General features: G+C 40.0%; 1 protein-coding gene across 2 annotated transcripts in view; it reads right to left on the bottom strand.

Annotated features, from left to right (window-relative positions):
- sema3d (sema domain, immunoglobulin domain (Ig), short basic domain, secreted, (semaphorin) 3D) overlaps positions 1-13349 on the bottom strand; it is a 32843-nt gene that overhangs the window by 17525 nt on the left and 1969 nt on the right. For both annotated transcript variants that reach the window (XM_058387933.1, XM_058387932.1), the window contains exons 2-3: positions 5880-6083; positions 664-824 (exon numbers count right to left, since the gene is read on the bottom strand). In XM_058387933.1, coding sequence (XP_058243916.1) covers positions 664-824; positions 5880-5994 — 276 coding nt within the window. In that variant the 5' untranslated portion in view covers positions 5995-6083. The remainder of the gene's footprint in view (positions 1-663; positions 825-5879; positions 6084-13349) is intronic.

The raw sequence follows: 13349 nt of genomic DNA, 5'->3' as shown, positions 1-13349 counted from the left end.
CATGAGAAATGAGCAAGAAAGTCATTGATAACCTTTTATTTTTTTTTTTAGAACAGTGGCATTTGTCCACTGACCATGTACACACAATATCTGTTAACCTTGTAATACCAGATCCAAGTCAGTAAAAGTTCACTAGACCTGTCTGAACATGACAGAGAAGTCTAATTAAGCGTTCCATCAGACCTTAGACAGGCAAAATCACTCAGCAAGACAAGAAATGTGCAGGGGACATGAACCGAGGCTGAAAGTAACGCTTTCACTAAAATCTATTTAGTCCTGTCCATCACAACTTTAAGCCTACACACAGGCATGCAATGAAAAAAAAAAAAAAACAGAAAGCAAAAGAATTAGCAATCAGGTGCTGAGAAATTGCATAGTTCTAATCAGACAAAACATACACGCATAATAAGGCATTTTAAAAGAGAGGAATTAATCACCATTGTGTGTATTGTAAAGCAGCATACCATGATTTTTGGTTTAGCTATAGTGCCTTACTGACTGGTGTTCCTCTAGTCAATGTGTCAGGTGTGTTGTTATGAATAAATCCATGGAAAAGATTCCTCAAGTTTAGCCCCAGAACACTCATAGTAACTAAATACCTGGCCTGCAGGTGTGCGGGTTGTTCTTGTGAGCATGTGTGTGTGTGTGTGTGTGTGTGAATACCTTTCTAGGGTTCTTGTTGATGTTGTCGGGGTCCAGCAGGTAGATGTGATCTTTGGCCCCTAGAAGCAATCTGCTCTTCTCTTCATCTAACAGGAATGTCTGAAACTGCATTCCTTCACCGGAGCCTACAAATGGCACCAGACTTCCTAAATGAATCAGTTCTGCAAAAGAGACACTGCTGTTAATAAATTTGATCATAGTAGGCTTATATACAACATAAGTAATCATTTTTAACCGATTCATTCGTCTTCAATAACTTCCATCCTGGTCAGGGTTGTGGTGAGTCCAGACCCTTTTGCAGGAAAACTGGGTGTGAGGTGGGAATACACACTGGATTGGATGTTTTTCTCACATTTTTTCCACACTTATGGCTGTTTGCCCAGAGAGTTTGTACAATTAGTGAAATGTGAACACGAATTACGAGCAGTAAACGGATCCAGAGAACTGATTCCTCGCCCTCTTCTACATCAGGTGTGGAAGCTGTCCGCTCTCTCAAAGCTGAATGCTAAGCAACATGACTGGTCCTGTTACTTCCTGTTTTAACTGGGGAAATGGTTATTGACATTTAAAACTAGACTTATAAGTTTGAAGCACCGTATTTACCTCACCTTTGTAATTAATTCAGTGAGAGCATCATGAAAATCTCATGCCATCATTTTATATAAGAACAGTTCTTCATTTGCAGATATTCCTGCACAGCATGCCATCCACACTAAAAGGTTGTCCTTCATTGCTGCAATGGACTAAAAACAGAGATGAGCCTACTGGCTGAGCAAAGATGAGCCAAAAAGTTGCCAGATTTTCTTCTTTATTTGCTGAGCACAGATGAGCCTACTGACTTCCATATGAAGAAATTATTTGTAGTGACTTAAGTATTCAAGTCAAAATTGAAAACGCCTGTAGACAAAATGTCTACAAATGCTTTTTGAAGGCAGAAAAAGCTCAAATTTCATCCTTCCTGCATTTTTTGTGCAGTTTATTCTGCATTCCCTGGCCCTCACACTGCCTGACTTATACATACAACGCAAATCAATGACATCAGAGCTTAGCTTTTCACTCAATTCCAATCTGTCTGTCTATTTCTCCTAATCTCTTTTCACATAATACACATCAGCCACTTACAGATTTAAGGTTCATGCTTCCTTTCTGCTGCTTCCTGAGGGAAAAGAGCCATTACCTCTATATACCTGTTTAATCTCGTCATTTAGAATACAAGCCAACTACAATGGGAAGCTGTGAAGAAAAGTGGCCAAAATTTCAGTAAGTGACTGCACATGGTTTCCTTCATACACAATAGGCTGCAGACTCAAAAACCCATAAAGTCTCCAAGAGAAAAACAACATGATGTAATTCAACTGTGTTTAAAGACATGCCCATAATTCTTAAATCTTTCATACAGATACAGCAATGTCAAAATAATTGATGTGCTTGGACCTGTTTGGTGCGCTTGCTTTCAGTATGCTCTGTATGCAGGTTTATGACACCATGAAATAACTCTGCATCAAGATCTTGGCATTTCTCCTCTGGAACACACTCATTACAACACCTGCTCACTGACATTCTTACTCTCTTGCTAATTTCCACGTCCCCTCCAATTCTTTGTTCTGATTTTCCTTTCTCTCACTTGCACACATCCTACATGGCAATTCATTCCTTTGTCCATTTTTTTAATTCTTGGTCTGCGGTAGGTATTCAATAAGCCTTAAACACCCAAGCCCATGTCTATGAGTATTTGGAGATGAAAAGACGTGTACGATAGCTAATTCTGCAGTCAGATTGACGCAACCATTATCCTCCTGAGGCGTGAGGGTCTCGGATAGGTTACCCACAATCAATATTTATACAAAGAGACCCTCGCTAAAAAACATAATATACCTCCGTCCTGCTAACCTCAGCACAGCCCTGGCTAATCTGCTCTACAAACAGTGTCAAGCCTGATCCCTGCTGAAAGATCAGTGTAGTCCTGTAGCCCACAATATCCTATCTGTGGATCAATCTCTGGGGACTCAACCCCATGCTTTGACTCAACAGCCTATGATTAGCTCTTTTGCTCTGGTTAATCCCCCCAGTTTGTTTATGGTCATCAATGCGGTCTCTTGTGCTACAGTTGTGCATGAAACGTTAAATGGAATGCTACTGAGAATATTGTTTTAAGGCAAATGGTTAGCAAGTGTTTTCCTAACCGATACCAAAGCTTACTCTTTATTTAACAATCATTTTGGATAACTCATTTTTTCAGATCTCCAACACCAACACTGCTGTAATGTGGGCTGAATATAAACAGTTCTACAGGTTTGTTTATTTACTGGACAAATTAATGTCTGGACTGAATATACATAATCAGAGTATAACCTGCTTATGGTATTCCTCTGAAATATTAAGCTTTATACTAAAGATTTACTTTAAGCAATCCCAGATCGGACTCTTCAGTGCAGAGGAAACGAAATTATTTTTCTATTCTATATATTAACTATTCTCTGAAACTATTCTTAATGCGACTGACAAAACAAAAAGCTATTTACTGTAGGTTTGTGCGTCAGCTTTTCGTTCAGTAGTTCAATAGCCTCCAGTCTACCATGGTAAATTACCACGTAATTTTAGCATTAAATAATGATGACAAGCAGAATGCTAGCACAGCGGGTCACTCGACGATACCCGATTTTATCCAGAGCTCAGGGGGTTTTTTTTGTCTGTTTTGGAGTTTGACTGTGTTCTCCCTGTGTCTCTATAGGTTTTCCAGGTTCTCCTCCCACCTCCACTACAACAGTAGGTGATTTTGCGACTCTAGAGTGCCATCAGGTGTGCGTGTGTTTGATACACTAACACCCAATCCAGGTCGTATGCTCATGTCACTCTCAGGGGTTCCAGGCTCTTGGACCCACCATGACCCTGATGGTGAATTTAAGACTATATGTTGTGTGTGTGTGTGCCCATTCGTTCCTAAGCTGCAGCCTGGACCACCGTGCATGTTAACATTTCTCTGTTAAAGCCATAGTAAATATCACTTCAACTCGGATGCCAGGCCTACAGAAACACTGAGCCTCCACTCCACATAAACTACATTATGGGGGCTATAAAAGCTTTCACTGTTATTGATCTTCACTTGTGAAGAATTAAAGCTGGGCTCAGATGTGCAAATGTTTTTTCCAGCGCATGCACACATAAAGGGCCTCATGGATGGATGGCCTTTAGGTGTGAAGTTTTGTGGAAGTAATATTTCCAGAGTTTCATTCTCCAGCAGAGCAGCAGTCTGTTTTTAAGGTGTGCAGTGACACAGAAAAGGTTCTGATGTTTTGGAAGAGTTCACTGATTCAGATTCTTCCTTCATCTTCAATATAAAGATCAGACATGGGGGAAAAAAAAAAACAAACCTTTTCAAGTTCAATTAACATGAGCCTGAAATAACCCATGTCATAATTACCCATAAAATAAGCCATATCTTTATTTGTCCTAGATCATCCAAGGACTTGATCACCAGTGATGTTAAGGGTTCCATGTTTTGGTAAAATAAGAAAGTTTTCAAATGGGAAAAGTTTCATATAATTCATATACAGACAGGTTGAAGAGGTGATACACAAATTAATACAGAGTTCTTTATCCTGATGGGAGTGGTTTCTTAGGATGACTCCACCCTATCATATGCTATGGTGTATATTGAGATGGGAGATTTTGAATGACATGGAGTTATACAAATCATTAAAACACAAATTGAGGGAATAATGGTTTTCACCCCCAGTACAGTTTCAGAAATGTGTAGAATTGGGACCTGTGCATTGTGAAGCTGCTCTGGGTGATTATGGTAGCCCAACAATATACCAAGACACATTATATGCAATTATTTTTGTATTAATTTGTCACTCATCTATATTTAACCATTTTAAGTCAAGATTTTCTATCGGCTCTCAAACCTTTCTAGCATCCAACAAGCACTCTCATTTTTATAAGAAGCCCTATATCCTTTTCTATTCTGTCTGCATAGCAACCCTGTATACTCAGAATTAAATACAGCCCATGCACTGTACACCTCAGTTTTCTGTTATACAATGTCAAAATAAATGGCGCATTCCCACCACTCATATTTTCGTTGGCCTGAGGCTGTTGATGTAAATGTGGCTCTACTCTGAGTAAACCTAGCTTACTGCAGCTCTCAGTCAGCAAGGATTTTGGGGAAGCTTGAACTTTTTCCCCTTGGTGGCAAAAACAAACATGCTGCACGTTTGCACAGCTCCAAAACCACACCAGAGTCTGAACATGGGACATAATGAAAGGAAGGGCAGAAAAGAATGAAATAAACATGGAGAAGTCTTTAATCATTTCCTTTGGAAAACGTAATTAAGAGATTTACTGGTTTATACATCTATGATTACACGTAACAATGTGATGCTTGGCTTGAATGACCCGAAATGTATAAAATATTTAAAATGGCCCAGTGCTCTCTTAAAGTTAACTATCCATGGGTAAAATTTGACATGTTTGAAATGAACCATGACCATTATTTTTTGTTTCGTTTACGCCTCATATAGACTTCAGTAGCGGCACTGGTTTTTCTATCAGCTCCCATTATCCACACTGGATGGTGTGTAAGTGCGTGTGTTGTCAAAGAAGTGTGCTAGACCTCCCCTTATGATGAAGGCTACAGGATTACCTGCTAAATCTAAATTTAAAGATGTTGACAGACATTTAGAGTTTGAAGAAGATTTTGGAAAGCACATAAGTAAGAGGCTACGTGGTTGTCAGGATATAGTCGTGGAAACAGCCAGGTGTAATGAGAGACTTTCAATTCTTGAAAACCGAACCCTTCAACCACATCAACATATGCCTCTTTTTAATGCCACCACACCCAAAAGGCCAAACACTAAATGAATAAAACCAGAAAGAGTCATGTTGAGAGTCATGTCATTGTATGCTTTGTCTATTTTTATTCTAAAAACAAATAAAACTATTTCCATTATATATATGAAATAAATTGGTGTTACTACCATAAATCAAGCACAAGGCATACTATTTATATGTAAGTAAATAATAAACAATAATGAATCAAACAATGATTCTTCCTGAATGACTAATGGATTTTTAATCCCAATAAATACAAATCTACCATGCAGGTCGATGTTCCACTGCGCAGCCATGGCTGCAAGGATCCCAAAATTACCTTAGGATGATTAGTTCATTATGCCGTGTCTCTGAATTATCACCCAGTAGGTGTAGGTGCCTACCTTTATAGCCGAGTTTGACCCTGGGGACACTTTCCTTTGTGCAATTTACATCACTCAGACAGAACAGCAACAGCATCCCCATCACTCCCATCCAGACTGATGAGAGACCAGCCATTCTGGCGACTTCAGTGTGCACTCTCAGTGGTGTCTGATCTCCTATTGCTGGTTCAGGGTCGCTGTCTTCACAGTGGGAGACAAACAGTCCTGTGATGTAGAGAGCAGAGACTCTTGTTAACGTGTTAGGGGTTGAGCATCTCCGTGGGAGGTGCATGTGTTTGTTTGAGTGTGTGTGTCTGTATGTGTGTGTGTGTGCACGTGTGTAACCTTGTTTAAGCCTGTGTGAATGCTTGGCTTTTTTTTTTAAACCATGGGTCTCCTTTCGGCGTCTCTGTCCATTTGAACACTTCTATATCTGCTGCTGACCTATTCAGGTCCTTCCTTTTGTCCTCGAACGCACACACTCTTTCGTTCCCTCCCGCTTTCTGCGACTGTTTGTCCCTAAACAAAGGATCAGCTTGTGGAAGACCGCCACTTCCAGCCTCTTTTTAAATGCCTGTCTTTCTTTCTCACATTCATGGTTCTCTGTTCCTTTTCTATGCTTCTCCACTCCTTTTACAACATAAATAGTATTCGGTGCTGCGAGTCAGTGATGACTGCATTCTCGGTTCATTAGGCATTAAAGTGGTGTGAAATTGTGGGGAAAAAAAGGAATAAATACACAATGGAGATTTATTCCTTACTAGAACATTTTCTTCAACAAGGAATCATTACCCACAACTATTCTGGAACTTCCCTCTGGGATTTCCTCCACTACCAGAAACTGCATTCCTTTAAACTAATGAGCAAACACACAAGACACTCCTGCTTTTTGTATGTATTCAGCGTTTGCATTGTCGTATATAAAGAGAAGGTCTGTATGGTCCAGTTTGCAAAAAGAGAGATGAGTCATGCTGTTCATTCCAAGGCAACCATTAGGGCTGTAATGTCTCATTGACATAATTACTTAAAATCAATAAAAAAAAATAAAGAGTCTCTTTTCTATTATTGATTAGTTGGGCAGTGTTATGGAGCATGCTCTTACACATTACAACACTTAGTTTAAAATGCTTTAGATGGATATGGTAGCGCAAACGGCCTTGGTTGAATGCTGTGTTTCCTAGCTGCATTTCAGGATATATTGGCAAATTGTCCTTCACTATCATCAGATATTATCTCAAGCTACTCTGGCCAAAAAGTTGGTAGCTTAACTGGTTAAAAATATAAAGACCCAGTAACACCATGTACGGTCCTCTGTCGCATTTCAGCGTCACTGCTGTTGTGGTTGACGGAAGCACTTGGTCATCTTCTCAGGTTGTGATAGATTATCTAATATGCGTCAGCATTGTTGTTTCCAGTAAGTGGCCTATAATTGAATTGAAACCTAAACCTAGTTAAAGGTGCATTACGTGTAATTAGTCTGTAACCATTAGATGGGTTCGACATTTTAATGTTTTTGTTTGTTTGTTTTTTAAACCTTAAGCCCGTTCCCAATATATTCCGGACCAGAAGTCCATTTTCCAAACACGTTTTCACACATACTTCTGAAAGTAAGGAATTAAAGAATGACTTTAGGAATTCTGTTGTAGTGTTAACTGCTAGAAATACATGCTATTTTGTAAGCTATTGTATTGTTAGAATCATTCAACTGATTTATTCATCGGAAAATCATTAGTAGCTATATCTTTACACACATTCCTAGCTGCAATGTCCTATCTAAGCACAGGTCTGTTTACTTAAGGAAATGTTGCTGTCCTCTTTTGAGCATGGTAGAGGAGATAATGCAGTAGGTGATGGATCACACGGGAGCAGAAACACACAGCAGTACACAGAAGGTACGGGGAGTGAGCAGGGAGTAAGCAGGCAGTGGCACTGAGGTTATCCAGTCGAGTCATTCTGGGCACACACAAAATCTCCAATACAAATGATGTGGCAGAAAAATCTGGGGTTGTGGTGATTACTGTTCGCTGGGTTCTCCTGCCATAAATCATAAACTTCTGAAGAAAATGTTCATTTCTTTAGTCTTTTTCTGTCCCGTTTCACTTGCTTCTCATCCTCTTTTTTTCATTATTCTTCATTTCGTTATTCTTGACAGCACAGTGCATTACTGCTCCAATCAGCAAGGAAGTCACACACAGGTTATTTTTACATGACAACGTGCTGAAAAACAAAATCTGCCTTCATTAGGACAAGTGGAGCATTCACATAAAGGCATGGACTTTCTGAGACCGACTTTCATCTTCCAAGACTGTCTCTTCCGGAAAATTTACAGCTGCTTTATGTAGGAATAATCTAAACTGCCCTCTACTTCAACACAAGAACAAGCGTTTTGTTGTCTATAAAAGTGGATGTTTACTTTTAAACTTCTTTCTGCACCAATAAAAAAAGATCTCTCCTTGTTTCCTTCCCCGTTTTTCTCTTTCCCATGCCTAAATAAAAACTGACTGCTAATTAAGACATCATGTGAAATACTCTCTAGAATCTGCTATACGGTGAGAATGGTGCAATTCTAGTCCATTAAAGTATATATTGAATAAAAGTAAGTACATAAATATCAAATTCACTGGAAACATCATCCCATGTTAATGTCTCTTGACGTGTCTGTAAGCAAAAGACACCTGATCCGATCTGATGTGTGTGTGTGTATGCATGGATAACTTTTATTATTTGTTATTAGAAAAGCTCCTGGTGGAAAGCTGGTTCCTTTAGTCAAAAACCATTAAATCAACCCAATATATCATACCCATATATCATAATAGTGTATGCATACGAGTATGTGTATTTTTGTGACTAGTCATTAAAAAACAAGTACATAAACCTAAATGTGACTTACACTAATCAAATAATTCACTTTATAATTTGTAGCTGCACTGTTTAGCCAAAAGTATCTGGACACCGCTTGTTGAACAATTTCCAGCGCATCCCAACTTGAGATTTTCTATTTCAACATTGGGAAGCTATGCTTTCATGGGCTGTGCTTTGTGCACAATGGCAGTGTCACGCTAACTCCATTAACAACGTGATTGGAGTACTGTACAAAAAGTACCCAAAGTACAGGTGTGAACAGGGTCAAATGCGTCTGTGTGTGATCACTCAAACCACATTCGGTTGTTGTCTGGGATGAATTTGATTGCATAACATGAGTAGTGTGAACATGAATACAATTAGATGTGTCCCAGCGAGCGTCAAAGGACCATCTGATTGATGGTGGCATTGCCCTAGCCATAAGATATTTAAATGTTGTGAGACATCACTCTGAACAGTAAAGCTCTCAGCCACTTGACTAATGGATAAAGACAATTGTGTAAACACAAGAAGAATAAGCAACTGCTTTTCAGAACTTCATCATTTTCACACTCATTTATTTATATATTTTGTTAACAAAATCACACAATAAAAAAGGTATGATGCAGTAAGTTCTTTCAAGGAATTCGTTAGATACCCGAGAGTCTTTAGCTGCTTCATAAAACTTGGTTGTAGGATGCCGTATAGATCCTTTTTCTCAACAGAGGAATGGACAAGCTTAGAACCCTTACTCGTTATGTACTCTAGGAAGGTATACAGGGGTTGGACAATGAAACTGAAACGCCTGGTTTTAGACCACAATAATTCATTAGTATGGTGTAGGGCCTCCTTTTGCGGCCAATACAGCATCAATTCGTATTGGGGATGACAGATACAAGTCCTGCACAGTAGCCAGAGGGATTTTGAGCCATTCTTCTTGCAGAATAGTGGCCAGGTCACTGCGTGATGCTGGTGGAGGAAAACGCTTCCTGACTCGCTCCTCCAAAACACCCCAAAGTGGCTCAATAATATTTAGATCTGGTGACTGTGCAGGTCATGGGAGATGTTCAACTTCACTTTCATGTTCATCAAACCACTCTGTCACCAGTCTTGCTGTGTGTATTGGTGCATTATCATCCTGATACATGGCACCGCCTTCAGGATACAATGTTTGAACCATTGGGTGCACATGGTCCTCCAGAATGGTTCGGTAGTCCTTGGCAGTGACGTGCCCATCTATCACAAGTATTGGGCCTAGGGAATGCCATGATATTGCAGCCCAAACCATCACTGATCCACCCCCATGCTTCACTCTGGGCATGCAACAGTCTGGGTGGTACGCTTCTTTGGGGCTTCTCCACACCGTAACTCTCCCAGATGTGGGAAAGACAGTGAAGGTGGACTCATCAGAGAACAATACATGTTTCACATTGTCCACAGCCCAAGATTTTCGCTGCTGGCACCATTGAAACCGACGTTTGGCATTGGCACGAGTGACCAAAGGTTTGGCTATAGCAGCCCGGCCATGTACAATGACTCTGTGGAGCTCCCGACGGACAGTTTTGGTGGAAACAGGAGAGTTGAGGTGCACATTTAATTCTGCAGTGAGTTGGGCAGCTGTGGTTTTATGTTTTTTGGATACAATCCGGGTTAGCACCCGGACATCCCTTTCAGACAGCTTCCTCTTGCGTCCACAGTTACTCCTGTTGGATGTGGTTCGTCCTTCTTGGTGGTATGCTGACATTACCCTGGATACCATGGCTCTTGATACATCAAAAAGACTTGCTGTCTTAGTCACAGATGCGCCAGTGAGACGTGGACCAACAATTTGTCCTCTTTTGAACTGTCACCCATAATGTTGTGTGCATTGCAATATTTTAAGCAAAACTGTGCTATTACTCTGCTAATTAAACCTTCACACTCTGCTCTTACTGGTGGAATGTGCAATCAATGAAGATTGGCCACCAGTCTGGTCAAATTTAGCCATGAAACCTCCAACACTAAAATGGCCAGTGTTTCAGTTTCATTGTCCAACCCCTGTATATATGGAATATTATAACCTCTAAACATTATTATTATTAAGTGAATATGAGCATTTGACTCATATTTGAACCCACAGAAGTGTTGTAATGATTCACTGTCTCTCAACACTTTGAGAGGTCACAAAAGGCACTTCTCAAATTGCATACTGTCAAAATTGTTAAGACACGCCTTTAACTGTAAGCATACAATATCTGTAGACATGATTGAAGATACCTGTTCAGGGACCAGTGCACTGCCACTAATATAGAAAAGCCATTCAGATGAAAAGCAGGAAGTGGAAAAGTTTCAGATATCGCTAAAACCTGATGGCTGAAGTGAACACTTTCTGCTTTTCTGGCAAGTATACTCTTTACACTTCTTCCGTATTTTCTTTAGTCAAATCCATGTTTAAATGGCATGTTTTTAATCCCCCTCTTATCTCCGCAGAAGGAAAACGTTCAGTTCCCATTCAGGTAGTCAGCTGGGAGAGCTCCATGTAGGTATCTTATGTCAGAGAGAGTGAGGAGCAAAGAAATTCCTTTAAGCCAAAAACTCCTAAAGATCTCCGAGTGACAGACCTTTGGAATTATGGGTAACTTTAGACATCCTGAGAGGAACTCGGATAGCTATAATTAAGGAGTGACAAAGTGAACCTACTTTAAAGTGCTCAGATAATGTCTCTAGTTTTTAGTGAGAACTCTACTGTTTCCCATGTGTGGCTTTAGAAGGATCAGACGGTGAGGAGTTCACTCGCTTACATGCTTAGTGTCAGAGAAGAATAAAGCTGCTTTACTTTGTTTGCTGCTTGTTGGCGTGTTTGACAGTACTGTCAAGGGGACTTAGTCACAAAGAGAGCCAGAAAGCATAAAGTTAGTGAATCAGGTTCACTGACACACAACACACAAACAGGAATACACACTTGTATACAAGTAATCAAATACGAAAACTCTTTCTTTGTCCTTCTGTTCCCACATACTTCCCTCACCGTATGTCAAAAGACATTCATTGGATAATTATCCATTCAGTGTTCTGGTGTATGATTTTGTCTCCCTGAATATCCTTTCATCCTTAAAGTATGTTTTTTTCAAGCCCCGGGTCCAGCAGGTTGCAGAGAACACAAAAATGAAACGTGTTTTAACAGGTAGAAAATCAGACACTGCTGACAAAAATACGAAATTAACCTGCCTGTGCCCTCCTTGCTGAAACTGGTAAGCATTGAAGTTGTTTATATTGTAAAGTGTTGAATGCATAAGAGAAGATGGCAGTGAGCAGGAAGCTACTGAGCCAGCCAACTAAGTTCTGTAACATGGATTCTTACATTTGAACCATTATCAAGATCTACTAACCTACTACTAAGAATCTCCTTCAGTGCTCCTTCAAGTACGTTTCTGTTCTATTGGTTGTTGTTAAAAATACATGTTATGTATAGTGTATGTTTAAAAACAATTCACACTATGGCATGATCTATCTGTTTTTCACACATGTTCACATATTGGAATCTTCTTAAGAAGCAAAAAACAGGTTGCTTCAATACTCCAGGCCCAACTTTATTTATTATCTGTGACTGGTTTTTGGTATGACTTACTTGACCCCAACCTGCCAAAAAAAACCTTTTTTTTTGGAACCCCTCATACTGAACTTTAAAAAAGCACAGATTGTGATTTATACAGCATGAGTGTATGCCTGTCATATCTCTCCACTACTAATGCAAGGTGCCATCACTTGCACAAACGAAGATGCTAGACATGCACTATATTGCCAAATCACTGAATTCAGGTGTTGTTTTTCAGGGGTTGGGCTCGGCCCCTCAGTTCCAGTGAAAGGAACTCTCGATGCTTCAGCGTACCAAGACATTTTGGACAATTTCATGCTCCCAACTTTGTGGGAACAGTTTGTGGAAGGCTCCTTTCTGTTCCAACATGACTGTGCACCAGTGAACAAAGCAAGGTCCATAAAGATGGATGAGGGAGTTCGGTGTGGAGGAATTTGAACAGGTCTGCACAGAGTCCTGACCTCATCCTAAAAGAACACCTTTGGGATGAATTAGAGCAGAGATTGCGAGCCAGGCCAAAACTGGGACGTCTCGCAGTCTCCACTCTAATTCAAGGTGATCAGGATACTGTGAAGTTCCTCCACACCAAATTGTCTTGGTATGCTGAAGCATTAAGAGTTCCTTTGACTGGAACTAAGGGGTCAAACAACATCCGAATTCAATGATTTGGAGGGGTGTCCCAAAACCTTTGGCAATATCGTGTATGTGCAATGCTAACTCCTGGAGTAGATATTTTCTTTGTTTAGAATGGCACAATGACCAAAACGATGATTAGTGATACAATACCAACATCAAAGCTAAGGTATTAGCTGATACATAATGCTCTTGTATTAAAAGTAAACATCTTCACAAACTCTGGCCAAGTTTGGCGAAACATCAGAGGTACAAAGTTGTCTTCCAAACCAAATCAAACACTCCCAACCACCTACGGAAGAAGAAGCATCAGATCACACAGCACCAAGGCCGATAAAACCTCAGCGAGATCGGATTTAATTGTGTGCGACTTTTATTAAAAATTCCACATCAGGCCATAATGAAAGAAAAAGAATAAAATGAAAACAAATAAACCTTTCAAC

This window comes from Hemibagrus wyckioides, linkage group LG04, assembly GCF_019097595.1.
Source record: "Hemibagrus wyckioides isolate EC202008001 linkage group LG04, SWU_Hwy_1.0, whole genome shotgun sequence".
Lineage (NCBI taxonomy): Eukaryota > Metazoa > Chordata > Actinopteri > Siluriformes > Bagridae > Hemibagrus > Hemibagrus wyckioides.
This window is presented reverse-complemented; position numbering and strand designations above follow the sequence as displayed.